Source organism: Podarcis raffonei, chromosome 1, assembly GCF_027172205.1.
Source record: "Podarcis raffonei isolate rPodRaf1 chromosome 1, rPodRaf1.pri, whole genome shotgun sequence".
Classification (NCBI taxonomy): Eukaryota; Metazoa; Chordata; class Lepidosauria; order Squamata; family Lacertidae; genus Podarcis; species Podarcis raffonei.
The window spans coordinates 19,723,526-19,745,270 of record NC_070602.1 but is presented as its reverse complement, the minus strand read 5'-3'; the positions used below and the strand labels follow the sequence as shown (position 1 = coordinate 19,745,270).

The window sequence follows — 21,745 nt, the reverse complement described above, 5'->3', positions numbered from 1 at the left end:
GGACCCATCACTTTTTGAGTCTCCTTCAGTGTAAATTGATGTGATTGCTCTTGCATTGAAACAGGCAGCTGGAGAATAAAGCCTCAATCAAACAAGAATTAATCTTAGCTGGTGACTCTCTTCTCATCCCCCTCAACCCCCACCCTGGCAATTGATTTTTGTCTATGATTCAGGTTGTTAGCCTATTGATGTTTAGTTAATTGAAGCTATAAGTTGTACTGAAATAATTGGTCTTGCTTCCAAGTAAATATCTTTGGGATCATGTTGTTGATCTTTCCCTCTAAGTTGACTTTAAATACAGGTGATGGTTGTATGCTATTTGTAAGTTTCCTTTTCCTTTCCCCAAACTGGGAAATTGTATTCTGAAAGATAATCTTCAAATGCCTTGCCTGAATCGAGAGCTGTATATAGATTTAAAAAGCATTCTCTGTGCTGAGGATCTTTGAAAGGGAAGTGCTCTGATTTACAATTCAGGTAAAAAAGCCACACTTTAGTTAATTGAACCAATTAATATATTAATGCACTCAACCCTACTCTCGCTAGAATTGTTCAATTGGTTTATCTTGGCATTTAGCTTGGTGGGAATCGTGAATCCAATCAGCATTCACTTGTTTGGTATGGTAACGTATCCGTAAGTGGGTGGGAGAATTGCACATAATGTAGTTGAATGGATTCATAGTCTAGCTGTTAGTTTTGGACTAGGACCGTTCATAGTACAGTGGTGCCTCGCAAGACGAACGCCTCGCAAAACGAAAAACTCGCAAGATGAAAGAGTTTTCCGTTTTTGAGTCGTTCCGCAAGACGAATTTCCCTATGGGCTTGCTTCGCAAGAAGAAAGCCCATAGGGAAATCTCCGGGGACCTCTTTTAAATGCTGGCGGTGAGGAACAAAGCCTTTCGCCCCCCCTCCGGCCTTCAGAAGAGGTCCAGGAAGGCCGGCGGGGGCCGAAAGGCTTTGCTCCCCACCGCCAGCATTTTAAAAGCGGTCCGGGATAGCAGGGAAGCGCGCTGCGCTTTCCCGCTATCCCGGACCGCTTTTAAAATGCTGGCCGTCGGGAGCAAAGACTTTCGCCCACCGCCGGCCTTCAGAAGAGGTCCTGGATCTCTTCTGAAGGCCGGCGGGGGGCAAAAGTCTTTGCTCCCCCCCGCCTGCCTTCCCGGGATAGCGGAGAAGCGCAGCGCGTTTCTCCGCTATCCCGGACAGCTTTTGAAGGCAGGCGGGGGGGAGCAAAGACTTTCGCCCACCGCCTGCCTTCAGAAGACCTCCGCTGTCCCGGGGGCTTTTAAAATGCTGGGGGTCGGCAGCGAAGCCCGCCAGCATTTTAAGATCGCACCGGGACAGCGGAGAAGTCTCCGCTGTCCCGGGGGCTTTTAAAATGCTGGGGGTCGGCAGCGAAGGCTTTGCTGCCGCCCGCCAGCATTTTAGAATCGCCCCGGGACAGCGGAGAAGTCTCCGCTGTCCCGGGGGCTTTTAAAATGCTGGCGGTTGGCAGCGAAGGCTTTGCTGCCGCCCGCCAGCATTTTAAAATCGCCCCGGGACAGCGGAGAAGTCTCCGCTGTCCTGGGGGCTTTTAAAATGCTGGCGGTCGGCAGCAAAGCCCTCCTGTCCCCGGAGCTTGCGGGGCGGGAGGTGGGGAGAAGGGCTTTTCTTCCCACCGCCAGCCTTCAGAACAGCCTTCTGAAGGCTGGCGGTGGGAAGAAAAGCCCTTGTCCCCCCCCCCAGCCTTCAGAAGATTGATTTTCAATGCATTCCTATGGGAAACCGTGCTTCGCAAGACGAAAAACTCGCAAGAAGAAAAAACTTGCGGAACGAATTAATTTCGTCTTGCGAGGCACCACTGTATAATGGTTGGTTTTGAACTAGGATCTTGACGATCAGGGTTCAAATCCCCACTTGCCAGTGACTGTCTTCCAGCCTAACCCACCTCACAAGATTGTTGTGAAGATGAAAAAGAGGGGAGGAGGAAAAACTCGCGGAGAAAATGCAGGATCTAAATATAATGAATGAATGAATGACAATAAATATATACACTAATCCAAAACTTTTTTTCTTCCTAACTCTTTTTAGAATAGATGTGCCATGCTTCACAGCAGCACTGGGTTAAAAAATAGAGATAATCTCTTGAAGAGCTGATGAATATTTATTCACTTTTAGAGATTTGTACCGTGCTGATCATCAAATTCCCAAGATGGCTTAGGGAAAGGTCATATGACATTAAAACTAAAACAGGAAGACACCACTGTGTAGCTGGCAAAGTACAGTTGTAATGTGATCACAGCTCTCAGTCCCAGTTAATAGTGCTGGAGGTAGAACACAGCCATCATGACTATTAGCCTTACATCTCCATAAACTTGTCCCAAACTCAGATAGCTTACCCAGAAGAATGCCATTTCAGAGGTCAAGAACCAACAGGATGTAACAAGTTAGGCAAAAAATACTTTCCATTCACGCTTTGCCAGGCTGCCAACTTTATTACAAAACTAAGACTCGTAGCTATAAATTAAAAGTTGGTTATTAACATAGTTTGCTTTGCACCTTTTCTTTCCTTGCTCTCCTTTTTGAGAATTTATAGGATCAACATCTTGGCACGCAGCCTTGCCATCCTAAGAACTAGAACCTCTTTTTCTGAGTGAAAACTCATATTCTCAAAGAGCCTTCTGATCACATGAGCACACTATCATGCCTGCAGGCTGTGTTAGCCATTTCATAATTGATTCATTAGTTTACTTATGATTGGCGTGTGAGATCGACATGATCCTTGTAAAGGACAGTGTACGAAGGGACTTTCAGCATTTAGCAGTTGTCTCGACTGGATTTCAAAGTGCAGCTTGATCTGGATTTTGTTCCTAGCTCAGCACTGATTTTTACACTTCCCATTCTGGGGTCTATCCACACACACCTTTTCTCTGCTCTTTCCAGGCACAGTCTGCATTTTATAGCTTCATGTCTGAGCATCCCCACTTTTTTTTTGCTCCGGAGCCCTCCCCACAAAAACCCAAATTAACGTTTGTTCCAATTCAGCTTTAAATACTGTGTTTTCATGGAGGAAGATCCAGAGCCAAGAAAAAGGGTGCTCGGACAGGGAGCTTTAAAGTGCGGAACTGTGGCTGGAAAGAGCAGGGCAAAAGATAAGCGTGGATAAACTCTCTCTCAGAAGCTTAGTTTCCTAGAAGAAAAATTCCTAGAAGAAAAATTGTCCTGTTTCTGACTGGTAAAAAATAACTTTCAGTTAATCTGAAGAAATGATCATGGTATTCTGAATTATGAAGTACTTCCAGTAAACACATCATTATCAAGTCAAACAGCATTTATAGGTGGAAAAATACACTTTGCTTATTGTTATAAGACTACTTTTCAGAAGAGACAGACTGTTATGCACGTCAGGGGAAGGAAGGATTGATAAATCTAACAGCACTTTTTAAAAAAAGCAATCGAAGAATTATAGAGTTGGAAGGGACCCTGAGAGTCAACTAGTTCAACCCCCTGCAATGCAGGAATATTTGGTAATGCATGACTATTTTTGGAATAGAGGAGAAAGTGTTGGAAGCAGCTAACATCACATAACGCTAAGTTTCCAAAGTCTTGATGTTAATCCCTCTTGTCCCATCAATCCCCCTGATGAGCCATGTGTGGTCACTCAGACTCTCCTGCAAGGATATTCGTGGGCTGTAGTAATTGAAATTGATCCAATTCAGTTGGACCAGATGGTACTTTGTATGCTTCCTCAGCATGGTGTCGAATTGCATGCAAGTCCTGAGTGTCAAAGTGGCTTCTAAAAGTATCATCTCGGCCTTCCTTGCATGGCACTATTTTATGCTAAGCATGGTTGGCTCCAAACCCAAAGTTGGACCACTTCCGGGTTAGCGCCAATGACGAATGGTGGAGTTCCTCCGATCGGAGGAACGGGCTCCGTGGAAATTGGGTCTTCCTGCCGCGGCGAAGGCGGGGGCCCGCTAGAAATCCCAGGCGGAGAAGCCTGGGAACGTGGGGTTCGGCAGAGCACCAAGAGCGCCTCCCCTACTCATGAGGAAACCCCTTTTCGGGGATCCGGAGTGAAGTGGGGTGAGCAGCGCGGTGCTGCAAACCGATTGCTATTTCCATGGAGGGAAGCCGCGCAGCCATCGCCGGAGAGCGCTGACTTTTTCCTGATGACATTTGGACTCTAAATCAAGTACCCGTGAGTAAAAACGGAGAATTGGATCAAGAAATTTGCAAATTTATGAATTAGGCACAAGCGGGAAGGTTTAAACAGGAAGTCCGCCTTCCGCTTTTTGTATATAGACTGAAGCAAAGACCTTGCAAACTAATAGCCTGGAAAACTGCTTTAAAGTTGGAAATTTCCTGCATCCACAACTAATAAAACCCCCTTGGAAGCAGGAGAAAAGGGGGGGGGGATTTGACTGGTTAATCCTGCAGGAGGAGAGTAAAGGAATTTAAGTTTCCATCGTCCCAAACCTGGGGACGGGGTGTCGGGACAGAAATTGTTTGAGATGTCCATTGATTGAAAGTGGAGTGCTTTGACAGATAGTTAAAAAAAAAGAAAAAAAAGAAGAGAAACAAATTAACTTCAACGCTACCTTCTGCATTTTTGGTATTTTAAAGATACAAAGTATTTGAAAATCGAAAGGATTTGAAATTGAAAGTAATCTCCTTTGTTGGATACATTTTAAAAAATGGATACAAAAAGAAATTGTGTCCCCTAGAGGGAGCCTGTCAGTTTGTTGTTGTAGCTTACTTGGACTCTACAGCTGCAAGATTTGGATCGTGGGACCAGCCGTTTGACCTTGAACAGAAATGTGTTGGAAGGAAGGTTTAGTGTCTGCCCTTGGCATGACAAATGCCTTGCTGGAGCAGCTGCATGAGAAAATGAATTTGATGCATGAAAAATTGGACTTGATGAGCGCTGTGGCCAGCGAATATGATTTAACAGGGAATAAGGATAAAGAAGTTATACAGCGACCAATTCAAGAATCTGGTTTGACAAGGCAAGTCCAAGGGCAGATGAAGAAGGAAGAGGCAGTGATTACTCCTCAAACAACACAAATGGAGAGATCCAAAGTCCTGCAGGAACAAAAGCCACTGCGTTGGAAGATTGAACTTGGAGAGTGCTGGGAAGTGTTTGAAGTCAAGGAAGCTCTTAACTCTAGTGGGACTATGAAACAGGTGAACAACTATCTTTTGGATAAATACTTTTTGGATTACAAAGATGACGACGGGGAGTGGGACTGGGGGGAAGGGACCAGTCTGACAAAGGAAAATGGAAATTATTACCGGATGGAACCCTCTGGAGACCCACTCCCCAAGAAGCTAATAATAGACAAAGAAGTGCGCAATCACAAACAAGGACAAGAAAATGTGCAGAGGGGGCCAAGAAGAGACTTAAGGGCCTCGGATATAAGAACACCAGATTGATGGACTGGATGTAATGGACAGAAAGGACTGACATGACCCGAAACCAGGAAGAAGGGACGTTGGATAAAAATTAGAGATATCAAGGGAAATTCTTTTGTTAATTTTGGAATTAGTGTAACATTAATGAAATATCAGGGAACATGCTGGAAAGGAACCAAATTGGCTTTAGCAGAAATGATTTAAGGAAATATGAATGAATATGATGTAAACTTTGAAATTTTAAGATTTTTAAGAAAAGATAAGGTTAAAAAGATTAAGGTAAATTGAATAACAGACTATATTAAAAGATGGTAAGGTTATGTTGAATTAATAGATAAGATAGATTGTGAAGATTAATCATTTAAATTAAAATTGAGAAACAGGGGAAGAATTTGCTGGAATAACGAACCAAACTAGAATACAAAAAGGGAGGTGTGAGGAGGTTCAAGAAATAAGCAAATGAAAAGTTGTAATTTGAGATTTGTATTTTTCTTTTTTTTTCTTTTTCGGTTTTTTCTTTTTGTTTTATTTTTTGCTGTATTTTTCTGGGTTTTTTTTTTTGTTTTTGCTTTTGTATTGATGAAATTTTGAATAAATATCATTAAAAAAACAAACAAACCCAAAGTTGGACCTATTGCTAGATTGGAAGAGGGAGGAGTGTGTGGAGTTAATAAAGTTAATAAGCACTTTCAATCTAACTTTGGTTAGAAAATGAGACAGTCTTGCATATTAATTGGACCTCAGACAACTCTAAGATGAGCTGTTGCTCTCCCTTCCTAAAAATGAAATTCAGTTGAGAACTTTATTTAAATGTGTAGACTCCTCTTCTGCTATTTCATAATTTGCACCCTAAGCACACTTATTAGGGAGTAAGCTCCACTGATCACAGTGGGACATGAATCTTGAGTAAGTATGCATAAAGCATGGTAGGCTTCTCAAATGTTAAACTGTTGGGTGAACTTTAATCCAGTTTGTGCTAGGGTATATATGACATATCAGAATGGCCAGTATTGTGAAACAGCAGCAACATCTGCTGCCTACCTTAATTGAAATTCTTTCGCGCTAAGAGATCTACATTTTTTCCTCTACTATAAATTTTAAAATGATTCTAGTTCTGCGATTTATTAATGAGCCATTGTTTCCAACTTGGCTTGAATCTAATTCACTTTCATATGTAATGGATGATGTTACTTTAATATTTGCATGGGTTCTGTTAGCTCCTGCTGAAAGAGAAGTTATCCTCATTGTGGTGCAGTGAAAGCATCCATTATTGTTCCTGTAAACTACTCAAGCCGTGGGGCATGTCTTATGCTCGGTGATGGGCCCATTGATGGCACTCGATAACTGTTAGGAAACATTTGAAGTGAAATAAATATGAATTAGTGATTCATAGTTTGCCTTGCACTCTGCATCAAACATGGGTGTTGCCTCTGTCAGAGAATGATGCCTGACTTCTCTTGCCATGTAACTCACCTGCATCAAGATTAAGAAATCCCTTTTTTTATTGAATAAGCTTGGAAACAAGATAAATGTCCTTTTGCTTTTTGTGTGGGAAGTATTGGATATCTGTTTTCACAATGAGCCTTTTAAAAATCTCTCCTCGGTGCAACCAGGAGGAATGTGTTTATATCTTGAATATAAAAGCAATACAGTGGTGAAATATTCCTCCTTAATTTTGGTCAGAACGAACAAAAGTGTCTGTGTTTATTCCTGCCTAATGCATCACAAATCTGCTGACATGCTAACCTTGGAGTCTTGGTTGGCGTTAATCAGGCCTGTGCACCGGCAGGAAAGATGTACCTAATGCACTCCATCAGTGCAGTTTGCATATGGAAGTTCTCACAGGGGAGCTGCCCTGTGCCAGCTGAGGGTTACCTGCCCACTGCAGTTATTGTATGTAATTATCGAACCAATCTGTTCAGCCCAGCAGGGTTTAGATGGTAATCATGAAGCAACACTTTGGAAAGATGTAATGCACTCTCCCCTTCTCTCATCAGCTATGTGAGGTTGCAACCACTTCAGCAGCTATTTCAGTAAAGCTACACGTTTGTCAAACTTACCCCCCAAAAGCAGGCTGAACTTTCGCAGTTATTTTTATGCTTATGGGTGAAGATGTGTTTGTGTGTCTGGCAAAACGTACTGGCTTGTCGACATTCATTGCAAAAAAAAGGGGGGGGAGAGGAGGTGATGGGAAAAGAGAGACACCCGATTTATTTTAAAGTATTTTGCATGCTCTGTTGTTTTTAGAATATGTCTAACCTGATGTATCTTTGGTTGAGCACCAGGTCTTCCCATAGGGTGATGTGGCAAGGGGGTGGGGAAAGATAAAGGAGAGAAATTTTTTCAGGCTCAGTTCCCATGATGAGGAAGGAGGGAATCTGTCTCTTTCTGATCCGTGTCACTTGAACATATTCCCCACACAATTAAGTTCTCTTTCTGCATTAATTTGCATTTAAAAAGAAAAAAAGAAAGAAATCCTTAAAAATATTAAATGTATGCATTTTCTATCAAAACGTGTTCTTAACACATACTTTGAATTAGCCGAGAACTGTGTCGTGCCATTTGGAGAAATGTGAAATCAGGTGCATAGCAAAGTTCCAATGCACATACTGTATTGGTCCGAGAGGTGCAGATCTGCTCATTTTGTATAGCAATTTGCAAAAATCAAGAGTTCTTGTGCATTCCTAGCTGATGCTGTCCACATATTGTAAAAATTGTGTAGTTTGTCCCCTGTGATCACAAAGACAAGAAACTTTAAAATAAACATTTGAGCTCAGTTACTCAGGAATCCCACAAAGTTCATTTTCTAGTCTGTGGCTGGCGGAATACCCTTGTCTCTGAATGCAATCCACATGCATTTTAATGATACAGCATTTGATGTATTATACCTCATGATTGCAACTACAACCTTGTTCTCCAACAGACTATGGGTTTGCAAAGGAACCTCATTTTTTTTTAAAAAAAAACAACTTTCAAAATGAGGGAATGAAAACCATGGTGTGTTAATTATGACAAAATACTATTCCTCTTATGGGCTTTTGATCTGGTTACTCACACAAGGGCAAAGATGGAGAAACATGCCAAACAGTGCACCATCATTTTGTGATTTAACTTGTCTGCATGCACTTTTCTGCTTTGTATAAAGTGTGGCTTTGTTTCTTGTTTTGTTTCTTGTTTTGTTTTGTTCGGGGATAGACGAAAAGAAAAGCAGCTGCTGCATCAGGGCCAGCCTCTACTGATGAAGACAACGCCGAAACAGCTGTAGAAGATGCGAAAAACATCAAAAGAAGAAGACGTGCTACCTCTAGTAAGTACCCCATTGGTATTTGTCATAGATCTTTCATTTTGCTGAAAATAAAAAAGCATTAAGTTTTGCAATAAATGTCACTCTTTTATACTGGGCAACCTGGGGAATGTAAGGTTGTCAGTTGTCTATCTGCAGCAAACGCGAAATATGCTTTTGGCCCGCCTTTTATTTTCCTCTCTGTTCTCATTTTCATCCTCCCCTATCTTGTCCAATTCACTGTCAGGAAGTGCTCGCTCCCCAGGACCAATTCATCACAGCAGGTTACAGCCAGAGGCTAGCAGCAGCCGCCGCAGCCGCCGCCGTATTCAACAGTGAGTGGAGCTACTTTAAGAATAGGGAGTTATCCAGATAGACTGAAAAAGAACCTAGGTGCTGCTTTGGCATAATTGGTAGCTTACGACCCAGGCTATGTGCAGCAGCAGAACTTTTGAAAGCAAGACTTGCCAGCCCTGTCACACAATATCTTTTTAGCAGGAAATGCCAGAGGTTAGATGTTGGAGCCCATACACCTTCCGCCACTGAGCCTATCCCTAAGAGACAGGCATTGGTGCAGGTGATGCTATTTCCAAGTGAAGATGCATAGTGTATGCATAACTCAATGGACTCGACTTCCACCCAGTCTGTTACTCTTATCCAGCCTGGCATCGCCTGCTCTGGGACGGATGAAATCCATTGCTTGGTTTTTGTGTGTGTTTGGTTTCCTAAAAAATCGTTTGGAACTTTAAAAAAAAATTATTTTGAGCTTTTATTAACACGTAGAAACGTGTTAAGAGGAAAACCCAGCTTTAAAATGAATCTGTCACTTTCTGTTAAACATGAAACTGTTATAATTAAGTTGTCGATTGTTTAGCTTAATTTGGGGGGCGGGGGCGGGTGGGTCAGAGAAGTGGATTTTTTAAAAAAAAGCTTTCAAAAACTTTCTGCTTGGTTATTTTTGGGGTGGCGGAGGTACTTCAGAGGAATGGAATTCCTCAATCCCCATATAAACTGACCCAGACTCTGTGATGATCGTCTGAGGTCCATTCTCGTGTGCCTCCTCCATGAGAGGTCCAGAGGGTGGCAACATGAGAATGAGCCTTTTCTGCAGTGGATCCCTGTTGGTGGAATAATAATAATAATAAATCATATTATTTATAGCCTGCCCATCTGGCAGGGTTTCCTCAGCCACTCTGGGCGGCTCCCAACAGAATATTAAAAACACAATGAAACATCAGACATTAAAAACTTCCCTAAACAGGGCTGCCTTCAGATGCCTTCTAAAAGTCAGGTAGTTGTTTATTTCCTTGACATCTGATGGGAGGGCGCCATCAAGTGTGTGAAGTGAAGTTGTTTAGGGTGTGAAACATAGGCAAGGGAAGGATTTGGCATTCCTCTCCACCCTGCTCCTGCTGTGCTTTAAACAGCCACCCCACTTGTCCTGCTTTATGGGAAATCAGTGTGAAGAGTGTGTGGCTTCAGCATTTTCCACCTTTGCAATTAAGCGGTGTATAAATAAATCCATTAATAACAATGTCTTGGCCTTGAAGCTCTGCAAGTGTGTGAATTGCTAGCAGAGCGAAAGATTCATGAGCTTGTGCCTCTGGACCCTGCAAGACGTAAGCGAGAAGGAAGAGAATTAATGAGGAAAAAGGAGAAACAGAGAGGTGACATGCAGAAAGAAGAATATGTATGCTCTGGGGTAGAGAGAGAATTAACAGAGAGGGGTTTAGAGAGGTTCTTTAGCGGTGTAGAAGGTAGAGACAGTACAAGGTATAGTTTGCAGAGAAAAGGGGTTTAACGCAGAGAAAACCTTTGTGAAAGAAAAATGCTTTTGCATGGTTAGTGTAGTGATATGGCCCTCTTGAGCTGGTAAATGTAAAGATGTCTCTCAAAGTGACTGGCGTGCTCCTTTTACAACTTTGGAGTGGTGGTAATGGGGCAGGGGAGAGGAGAGTTTAGATGGGGAGGGAATTTCCAAGTATGTCTTCCACTAGATTACCCTTGTCCACACGATGTACAGTACTTTAAACTATGTGAAACTTGCTTCTCTACATAACGGATGCAGCCTGTTTGTTAGCATATACTGCTCAACCATACATGCAGTGGCTTGTATCCAGTTTGCCCAGCACTGAAGTCTTAATTTGCAAGTGTTCCATTTTTATGCCCCTGAGCGCACATTCTTTCAGCGCCATTCCGCTTTTCAAGCCTGAATTGGGCCCTCAGTGTCCAGGGCCTCTAATCCATTATGAGCCTTCTTCAGTCAGAGACCCCACACACTATCTGGTCTGTTTTTTCCTGTTAAGCTGCTGGCTAATCTCTCAGTGTAGGATTTCCCAGCCATATGATGTATATTTTCCATGGTGTTTCTCCAGCAATACAACTCTGCACAGCTGCAATTTTTTATTTTCTGTTCCCAGTAACAAACCAATCATGTGGTGTTGAGAATTGGTCTTGGTACCCCATCTCCTGTTTTAAATTTCTTGAAATATGGCTGGCATTTCTCCCATGTATCCTTTTCAGATGTCTGAGGTTGCAGTGGGAATTTCAACATAAAAGTGTGTGGTGCTCCTTCTCAGGTCCAGCTATCCTTATTCCAGGATGCTGTGTCCCATTTTGCTTTCCCCTCAATTTCTATTCCCTCCCTCCCAAGAGCCAATTGGCATTCCTTGTCTACCAAGCAAAGTCAGTCATCACTGGGCTCCTGCATTTGAGATCTCCCAGATTATTATTATTTTTTGTACTTTTGAACAACTTGGAGTTACTCTAAGCCTGCCGATGTCTCGTTAATTTTGTGTGGATGGTGTCCTTTTGGCGACATGAGGATCCGACATCAGGATAAGGAGTTTGCTGTTAATATATGTGAGCTTGGCCTTCAGTTGAGGTGGAGGCAATTGTTAGTGGGAAGTACAAGATTTTGACTTTTCATAGTGCATGTTTTATGTGTCTATTATTATTATTATTATTAATAATAATAATAATAATAATAATAATAATAATAATAATAATAATAATAATAATACAGTGGTACCTCCGGGTATGAACTAAATCTGTTCTGGACGTCCGTTCGTAACCGGAAACTGTTCTTAACCTGAGGCACGCTTTCAGCAATGGGGCATCCTGCTGTGTGCGTGCCTCTGGCGCACAATTTCCACTTGCATCCTGGGCAAAGGTCGCAACCAGGAGCAGCTACTTCCAGGTTAGCGGAGCTCATAACCCGACACATGTGCAACCAGAAGCATTCGCCACCAGAGGTACCACTGTAGTTTTATTATTTATACCTCACCCATCTAGCTCGGTTTCCCCAGCCACTCTGGGTGGCTTACAGCACATATAAAAACATAATAAATAGCTGAGATTGTAGAATTGGAAGAGATTCCAAGGGTCATCTAGTCCAACCCTCTGCAATGCAGGAATCTCAGCTAAAGCATCCATGCCAGATGGCCATCCAACCTTTGCTTAAAAACCTCTAAGCAAGGAGAGTCCACAACTTTCTGAGGGAGACCATTCCAGATCTTACTAGATACTAGAGATGTTTGCCTACTACTCCCTAGTTAAAGCTGCATGAGTGCTTGTATGCTTCTTTTATCTTTTTTTTTTTACTGAGAAACATTAGTTGTTTCTGGACCTTGCCTTCTGTGTCCTCCTTAGAAATATAAAATCTCCCCAATTCATTTCCCTTTGTTTAACTTTCACTGTTGGATGTGAAGCTGATTTGCTCATTTTCGAGCAAGTTTGGATATGAGGGTGGTAGGAGTAGCAGAAGGGAGAACTGACTGCACTCTACTTAACTGGCACATGGATCTCATTTGCAGTCATATTTGTGCCCTGAAAAGTCTTGGAATACACAGATCAGATCTGACAGCAGGCAAGGTGAGAGATCTCTGTGTTTTCAAAGTGATTTAGACAATGAAATATCAGTGAGAACAACCAATGCATGAATCACCTATGCTCCTTCTTTACCTGCTAAGGCACCACTGTCCAAAAGAGCCCTTGCTTTACCCCAAATGTATTTCCCGCACTGGAGCATCAATTTCTCACAGAGAGGGACTTACACGCTTGCAAATATATATTGAGGATTCATTGTCGTTAGCCAAACACCTCTTTTCTCCCTGCCCTACCTGCAACTCAGATTTCTAAACAGTCGTTGGGTGTTTTTATTGATCTCTGAAGACATAAGATGAGCAGCTGGGAGGGAAGGGGTGCTGCAACAATAGCAAATAAAGAACTCTGTGTGTGAACACCTATGTATACAGCTGCAGGTCCCTGGCTGTGGATCTGCTGTGAGACCATTCTACATGCAATTACATTGTTATTACCAATATTACAGTACAGGAGCATACATGGAAAGTATTCATTTTAGAGGTGGGGTTCATGCAAAGATAGGGGGCTAACCTGAGGCACCTACCTCCTCACTTGAAGCCGGAATATATTTCTTTCCCACCTTTTTATCCTTCCCCTCCCTAACCCCCGGGCCTTGGCAGCTCATGTGGATGCTTGGGGAAATGCTGTTGATGTCAGGACTGTAGGAAGTGAACGCTCCCCAAGCATCCCTGCTAACCACTGGACTCAGGAATAGAGGAAAGGACCCGTTGTGTGCCTAAGAGCTGCCTTCACATAGTCCTCTCCTTTGGCAGTGTAGACACACAGGGATCACTACCCAGGAATCTTAACAGGGGCCAGATGAAATTGCATAGAGGACTAGGTACTGCCCATAGGCTGCCATTTCAGACTAGCTAGTTTGTATAGCTTGAAATACTATAAACTACTTCTGCGATTTTTACTGCTATAAATTAATTTTGTGGGGTTCAAGAGTGTCCTAAAGCTGATGTGAGCAGGTTGCGTTTCCTTTCCTCTCTTCTTTTTTATGTCTGGTCTAAATCAGTAGCAAATTCACGTGGATTTTCCTTTGTTAATATAAAACGTTCTGATTATATCCTGACCACCTTACCGTAGTCGTTATTTCTAACCTCTAAATTGTTTTTGTTTTTAACTACTGTAGAGGCAGGAGCCACGAAACCCAAGGCACTGAAGACCGCTCCCAAAGCCAAGAAAACCTTGACCCCCAGGAAGAGGACCCAGAAATAGGAAAGTCTAAATGATGAGTGCTTGCTGCTTTTTACTAGTTACTGGTCTTTTCCCAGTAATCATGGGCTTTCCCCTTTTTCTGTATGTGTTTAGCCTATAGGCAGTCACAATGCGGCACTGCATTATGTAGCTGAAACTGGAAAAGGGGTATTTTAAGTTTTTTATGTACAGTTTTAATACTAGTACAGAAGTTTTCAAAAATCTTGAATGGCTGTTTTTGCACCTGCTCATTTCACTGTTTAGTTTATGTCAAACTTGAATAAAAATAAAGTCCCAATTCTGGTCTCTGTTTAAATGAAACCTGAGGCTGAAGTGGAAGTGTGTTCGGGTTCAAGCTGCGTTGGGATCCAGGTGCTGTACATGCAAGATAAATGTGCTTCCGACTGGGGTGCGATTGCAATTGCTAGCTCAAGAAAAACTGGCAATATGCATTTATTTAGGGTAACTTATATGCTGCTGTTCACAGGTCAAAACTGCAGAGGTCAAAACTGCAACCTGTAAAACAAACAGAAGCACCAACTAGCACCTCCCACGCACGGTAAAAAACCAAAACAAACTAAAAAAAATTTGGAAGAACTGATAAATTTATTTTTGGAGGAGGAGTTATTGTTTGGCTTGTTGTTATGGTTTGTGTTTTTATACTGTAAAGTGCCCCATGTTCCTCTGATGAAGGGTGGTATAACAACAACAACAACAACACAACAACAACGTCCCACTAAGGCCCCATCTGCACCATACATTTAAAGCTGTATCATACCACATTTAGTGGTTATGGCTGCCACTACAAGACGCTGGACACTGCAGTTATGGGGGCTGAGAGTGGTTAGCAGACCCCTATTCCCCTCACAGAGCTACAGTTCTCAAGGTGGTTTAGGAGTCAATCCCTCTTGCAAGGGAACTCTGATTCTGGCCCTCTAATTCTGACCCTTCCCCAGCTCTTATCCTCCTTGGTTGTTTTCTCCTGGCTGGAATGTGCCCTTGATCTCTGTTAGTGCCTCGTGGTTTCCTGTGTGTGTGTGTGTTTAAACTAGCCTACTGGGCAAAGGCAAAATTCGCAGCTTTTGCTCCTCCCATTTTTGTCTCTGGCCCTGCACATCACTGGCAGCGCGCAGTCTCCGAAAGGTTCCCTGCCCCTGATGTACATACTTACATGGCTGGAGCTATACTAGCAGCAGGTTTGCCAAATCTGTGCCGAAGGAGTTTACAGTTTAAGCCACAGAAGAAGTTTGTGGGGTGGGGAGCAGACCAAGGCCAGAATGAACAGGAAGGATATGCAGTCATTTTAATCCCAGGCACTTTAGTTTGGTCCATTTTGGTATTCATTCTTCCTAAGCGTCCCTGGAAAGGCTGAGGTCCAGGAATGGAGCTGAAGGAATTAATGGAGCTTGTTTGCATGAAAGTTTCTCTGGGAAGCAGTTCCAGGCCGAAGGGGCAGCAAGAGAGTAAGTGAGGACTGACATTCGGGAGCAGGGCTTGGAGTGACTTGAGGATGGCAGAACTGACCAAGGGAGGGTTCCAAAAAAGGATGTCCTCAGATCCAAGAGTGGAGAGACAGAGGGAGATAAGGCAAATTTTTTGGGGGGGGGGGGGTTGGAAAGCAAGAAGTTTGTTCGCCCAACGAAAACCCCACGGCGTTAAGGAGAGGCTTTCCTTAGGAACTGCTGCCTGGTGTTTTAAAGAACCAGGGAGAAGATAGGAAGCACATTGCTATGACGACATGGTTAAAAAGTATTGCCCTATCCTGTTGTCTGTAGGGTGGGAGGGAGCAGAAGGAGGGTGGCAGCACTTGGGGCGTCCTGATTTGAATGTAAAGTCCCTTACACAAAGGAAGCAAGCTTCCTTATAGACTGCATTTACTGCTCTTGATGACTCCAGTTGTGTGTAAATATTAGAAAACAGCAGGGTCCTGCATTCCAAGAATCACTTGAGCACTGCCATGAAGACAAGAGTCCTTACCGGTATTGTAGTCATACTCCCGAGCTCTCCTGCTGTTTCTAATCTGTGCGCACAGCCGTGAAAAAACCGGACTGACATTTACAGGCACAGCAGGGAGACACTTGAGTCGGGAATGTTAAAGACTCCACTACCTACGTGGGGTTCCCCCTCCCCCATCTTCTCTCTCCCCCCCTCTCCCCACCCCTTTCAAAGTAGCCACCATACATGATAAATCTTCACAGGAGAACTAGTATGCACTTCAACTGATGGTGTAATGAGGGTATTGATAATGAATCGTACAACACTTCTTGGTGCCAAAACATTCAGCAGGCAGATCCTTGTGTGCTTTGGTCCCCTCCCTCTCTAATCGAAAATATCTGGAGGGGAGACTTTGATTTAATTATAGGCATAAGGAGTTGGGTTCTGTCCTTTCCCTCTCTCTTAAACACACACATACACCCCCCCCCCAATACTCTGCAGGCTTGATGGTTTCATTCTCTCTCTCTCTTTGCTCCCATTCCCCCAGTAATAATTCTTAAATGAGTGTGTGTATATATAATCTCCTAAGAATCTGACAGCCCAGAATTGAATAGCTTTGGCAGCCCACCCCTGCCGATACGCTAACATGGTTTGCCCCAAAAAGCTGCCAGATTTGGGATGCCATAACACCAGTAATATAATTAAGGGTTGGGGTTTTTTTGGTGGTGGTGGTAGTGGGGAGGGGGTTTCACATTGTCTGCTTGACTTCTCAGTTAAGAATTCCGCTTCCCTTTGGGAATAAGACTAGACAGACTGTCATTTGCTATTACTAATTCTGCTTAGCATTATCACCGGAGCTCTTTTTCTTTCTCTCTCTTATTTTTTTTTTTTTTGTAATTAGCTGTCTTAGTTGGCTCTTAAATTTTAATAGCCAATTGAAGCTACGTTTTAGCCAAGTTCCATATCTAAATTGTATTCAGTCCATTAAGAAAGTTGGTTAAAAGGCTATTAAAGCAAAAAGCCAATATATGGCAGCCAGTGCTTATGTTTGCAGCTCTCGCAATGCCAGACTTCAGTAGAAATTTTGGAAGCGATGCCTTCCACGTTGCTCTGAGTGGGAAATGCATAGAGGCCAAATTCTCACCACATGTCTAAAGCACTATTATACCATTTTAAGCAGTCATGGTTTTCCCCAAAGAATCCTGGGAACGATGGTTGGCTGATGGTCCTGAAAGTTTTTAGTAGACCACAGAACTACAGTTCCCTGGGCGGAGGGCTTGATCGTTAAACCACCCTGGGAATTGTAGCTCTGTGAGGGGAATAGCGTTCTCTACCAACTCTCTGCATCCTTAACAAACTACAGTTCCAAGAATTCTTTGCAGGAAGGCCATGATTGTTAAAGAGGTATACTAGTGCTTTAAATATATGGTGCAGATGTGGCCAGAGAGTCCACAGGCTTAGTCTATAATCCCATGCATATGTACCTGGGAGTAAGTCCCAATAAACACAGTGGAACTTGCTTGCAAGTATAAGCATGCAAAGGATTGCATGGAGAAGACCTTGTCATATAAGGTAAAAAGGTAAAGGTAAAGAACCCCTGGATGGTTAAGTGCAGTCAAAGGCGACTCATCTCGCTTTTAGGCCGAGGGAGCTGGTGTTTGTCCACAGACAGCTTTCCAGGTCATGTGGCCAGCATGACTAAACCACTTCTGGTGCATGGAGGACCATGACAAGTGCCAGAGCGCATGAAAACGCCGTTTACCTTTCCGCTTCAGTGGTACCTATTTATCTACTTGCACTTTGACGTGCTTTCGAACTGCTAGGTTGGCAGGAGCTGGGACAGAGCAATGGGAGCTCACCCCATTGCGGGGATTCGAACAGCCGACCTTCTGATCAGCAAGCCTAAGAGGCTCAGTGGTTTAGACCACAGTGCCACCCATGTCCCCATAAGCATGCAAAGGATTGCACTGTTAGTTTTGGAAACCAAAGATGTTCAGAGATGGGGGGAGGGATGGAGAGAGGGGGAGAGAGGGGGGCAGCAGCTGAGGTGGAGGTGTCAAGGCTCTACTAGCTAATTCTCCACTTGGAGTCTTGTTTTGATTTTTTTAATTTATTTTTTAATCAGAGGAATGATGGTTTTTCCTCTATTTCATCTAGTTGATCAAAATGGTTAGCACAAACATCCGAAGCACCTTCTGGTGGGACAGTAAATCTTGCAGAGATTACTTTGCAAAACACCCTGCCAGGAAGCCAAAGAGGAAGCTTATACCAGCTTGCAGTCAGCGGATGCAACTTCCTTAATTAAAGACCTCTGTCCCAACTGAGGCAACTCTAGACAATGGGTGCATCCAGCCAGTTCAGCGGTGCATGGATGTGCATCATAATGCAGCGTCTTTTTCAGCTGTGCCCAGAAGCCCTTCTGCACATGGCTGTCGCTTTGGCAGACCAGGGCATTTGGGTTTTGTTCTGGAGGCCGTTCCTTTGCAGCAGGGTAGGGGAACCTGAGGCCCTGCAGATGTTGTGCTGCAACTGTGATTATGTGTGACTGATGGCCCTGCTGGCTGCGATCGATGGGAACAGGAGTCCAACAACATCTGGAGGGCCACAGTTCACGCACTCCTGCTTCACAGTCTTTTCTCCCCTGCTTCATCCACTGCTAATGACATGGGAGAAATGGATTGGAAATTAGTGCAATCTTATCAATAGAATTTATGCCCTAACAAATATGTTTATGGTCATGATCCTAGACTGACCCATTTCAAATGCCCTGTGTGAGAGAGAGGGGTGGAAAGGGGTCCCCATCTTCATTGCTATGTTATTTGCTCCTTCCTTGCCTTTTTTGTTTTCTTTAAAGAAGAATTACTCTGTCCCTAGCTCATATGAACGTAAGAGCCTATGAGGTCAGGCCAATCGACCATCTAATCATCCATCTGTTCTCACCATGGGTGACCAGGGGGTGAAGTCAAACAGCTACATTAGCCTGGGCAGTGTATCTGGAGGTCCTGGGCTGCCCAGATGACAAGACTCACTTTTTGGCCTCTCTAATGTGGTCCAAAGGAAAGCAGAGCTGGGCTGCAGGTGTTGCTTGAAGGAGGTGTACATGTCACAATCCAACTGTCTTAGGGACTCAGCTCTGGATTTGTGTAGTGTTTACTCCTAAGCCTTTTCTTCTCCTGGAGATAGCCGGCAAGGCAGTGGAGGTTTAGGATCAGAGTTTTTCTTCTCCCAGATGGGCTGATCAGGGGTCCGTGTGGCCCTCACATCCCTCTACAGCATGTGCAGAAACTGCCATCTTGACAGCTGGACCCTCTATCGGTCTCGTTCGCCCAATCCACTGGAGCCTTTCTTCATATGCAGGGGAAGTCCCTAATGCTCTAAGGGTTTGAGACCCATCAGCTACCTTCACCTAGTTTAGCTGGCCAGTCTAAGCTGATCCTGGGGTGTGGCTGCTATCACATGCTGACAGCTTTTAGGAGCCACAGGTGAGATCTGAGGGCAGGACGCGGACCAAAGGTGGAGAAACTACCCCAGAAGGAGCATGATGTGTCCCCCACCAGAGGTACTCCTCCTCCCCTAATGCCCCCCCCCCAAATATACAGGCAACATTTTCACCAAATTGCTCAATGAAAGGAAGCCAGAAACTACTAGAAGCCAGAAACAACTAGCATCTTATTCTGGCCAGTTTGAATGCAAACTCATTGGGGAAACTGACACAGCATAGGTCTGATTTGTGGGTTACATCTTGAAATTATTTTATTCTTTATTAAAATCAACCAATACAACTTTGACTAAACATTCCAGGCTGTCAGTATTTGGGGTTTTGCTTTCCTGTTGACTTAGGATGCCTTATTTTCATCTCACGTAGCCCTACACAGTGTCTGGCTTCATGCCCGCTTTCCCTTGCATGGACGGATCGCTTTGGGTTAATACTGCCTGAATATTGAAATGCTGGAAATCTCTTCCTAACCCTATGCGTGACCAGGCTGCACCACGTGTTCCTATCACTCTGAGATTCCACCTGCAAAAACGAGCATTTGTAAGTAGCGCGTGGAAGTCAATTACTGAAATGAAACTATTGCGGGCTAAAAGGGGACTGGCAAATGACAAAAGCTGCAATTAGCTACATTTCCATAGCATTGCCTACTCGCTACTGTTGGGATGCTGGAGTGTCATTTGAAGCAGTCAGTCTTCTGGCCTGATGTTCGTGCCTTGCTTTGATACTCCTCGTGTCACCGATTGCAAAGTGCCCGGAATCACTTGGGAATGCCTGCTCCAGATAGCTTTAAACTCTGCAATCAAGCTTTAAACTCTGCAATTGGCTTGAAGTGTGATGTACTGAGAGAGGGGGAGTGGGGACGGGGGGTGGAGAAAGAGAAATTCCCTGGGTTGCCAATAGATGCATTTGAAGACTCCAGGGTCCTCTCATTTGAATTAAAGCGTCAGCCGGGGTGTGGGTTTTGCATATGAGATGCGCGCAGAGCCTGCAGAAGTTGGGAGCACCCCAAAGCATCTTGCACCTTGATGGTAAACAAGGCAGGCCTGGATAGGGGCTCCTGAGCTTTTGAAACCTTGTTGAATGTCCGAAATAGGAATCTAGTTCATCTCAAGACATTGGCCACTGTTCTGTATAGAGAAGCCAACCAAGCTGGCAGCTGAATCTTACTTCGACACTAGTGAGGACCCAGCATCCAATATGGTGGTACTTGAAGGCAGCAGATTAGCTTGGGGAGCACAGTGGAGGCCACTTGGCCAACGCTGCTCTGTCTTGTACCATCTCACTGCTGTGTCCAACGCCCAGCACCTGCCTCAGTCTGCCTAATGCTTCACTCTCCTTCTTTGCTCCTCAGCCATCGGTACTCAATATTGGCAGAGGCAGCCCTGGAAAGAACTGTCTGCTCTTCTTTATTATTTATTCAATTTGTATGCCGCCCTTCATCCGTACAGTGGTACCTCAGGTTACATACGCTTTGGGTTGCAGACTCCGCTAACCCAGAAATAGTGCTTCAGGTTAAGAACTTTGCTTCAGGATGAGAACAGAAATCGTACTCCGGCAGCACGGCAGCAGCAGGAGGCCCCATTAGCTAAAGTGGTGCTTCAGGTTAAGAACAGTTTCAGGTTAAGTACAGACCTCCAGAACCAATTAAGTACTTAACCTGAGGTACCACTGTAGATCTCAGAGCAGTTCGTAACATAAAAATACAAGATAAAAAAATACAACATACATAATAAAGACAGGAACAAAAACAAACCAATAACCCCCATCTCACAGCACATTTAAAAGGGCATCAGATGTCAGTCAGGTGGAGCAAGCCTGGGTTGATTCCTTCCCCTTCAATCATTTAATTTGCTGTTGTTTTTAAATTGTTATTATATCCTACCTTTCTTCCAAGGAGCTCCATGCGGCTTACACTCCCCAGCGTTATCCTTGCAACCACCTTGTGAGGTAGGTTAGGCTGAGAGGCAGTGACTGGGGATTTGCTATGGTCCAAACCACTGAGCCTCCAGGGCTTGCCGATCGGAAGGTCGGCAGTTTGAATCTCCGCGAAGGGGTGAGCTACCGTTGTTCTGCCCCAGCTTCTGCCAACTGAGCAGATTGAAAGCACACCATTGCAAGTAGATAAATAGGTACCACTGCAGAGGGAAGGTAAACGGTGTTTCTGTTCTCTCTGGCATCTGTCACGGTGTCCTGTTGTGCCAGAAGCGGTTTAGTCATGCTGGCCACATGACCAGGACAAACGCGGGCTCCCTCGGCCTGAAAAGCTAGATGAGCGCCGCAACTGCATAGTCGCCTTTGACTGGACTTAACTGTCCAGGGGTCCTTTACCTTTTACCTTGTACCTAGTCCAGCAGTCTGTAACCACTACACCCAACCGGTTCTTCATTTGGCAGCTTTTTGAAGTATTATTATAGCTGCGAGGAATTCATTTGTCTGGGCAAAGAGAGAGAACAAACATCAGCAAGTTCCTCAATATATTACAAAAAATATATATAAAAAAGGCATAACCAATAATATTATTGAGCATAATAGCATATAAAAGCACAACGTTTTTCAGCTGTTTATCTAAGTTA

At 43.9% G+C, this 21,745-nt stretch overlaps 1 protein-coding gene across 5 annotated transcripts in view; it reads left to right on the top strand.

The window, feature by feature from the left end:
• Window positions 1-14,039, top strand: part of VRK1 (VRK serine/threonine kinase 1) — a 44,739-nt gene extending 30,700 nt beyond the window's left edge. For 4 of the 5 annotated variants that reach the window (XM_053375582.1, XM_053375562.1, XM_053375572.1 and 1 more), the window contains exons 12-14: window positions 8,587-8,698; window positions 8,922-9,009; window positions 13,677-14,039. In XM_053375582.1, the coding sequence (XP_053231557.1) occupies window positions 8,587-8,698; window positions 8,922-9,009; window positions 13,677-13,776 (300 nt within the window). In that variant the 3' untranslated portion in view covers window positions 13,777-14,039. The remainder of the gene's footprint in view (window positions 1-8,586; window positions 8,699-8,921; window positions 9,010-13,676) is intronic. The other variant, XM_053375589.1, reaches the window with a different exon arrangement.
• The last annotated feature ends 7,706 nt before the right edge of the window (window positions 14,040-21,745 follow it).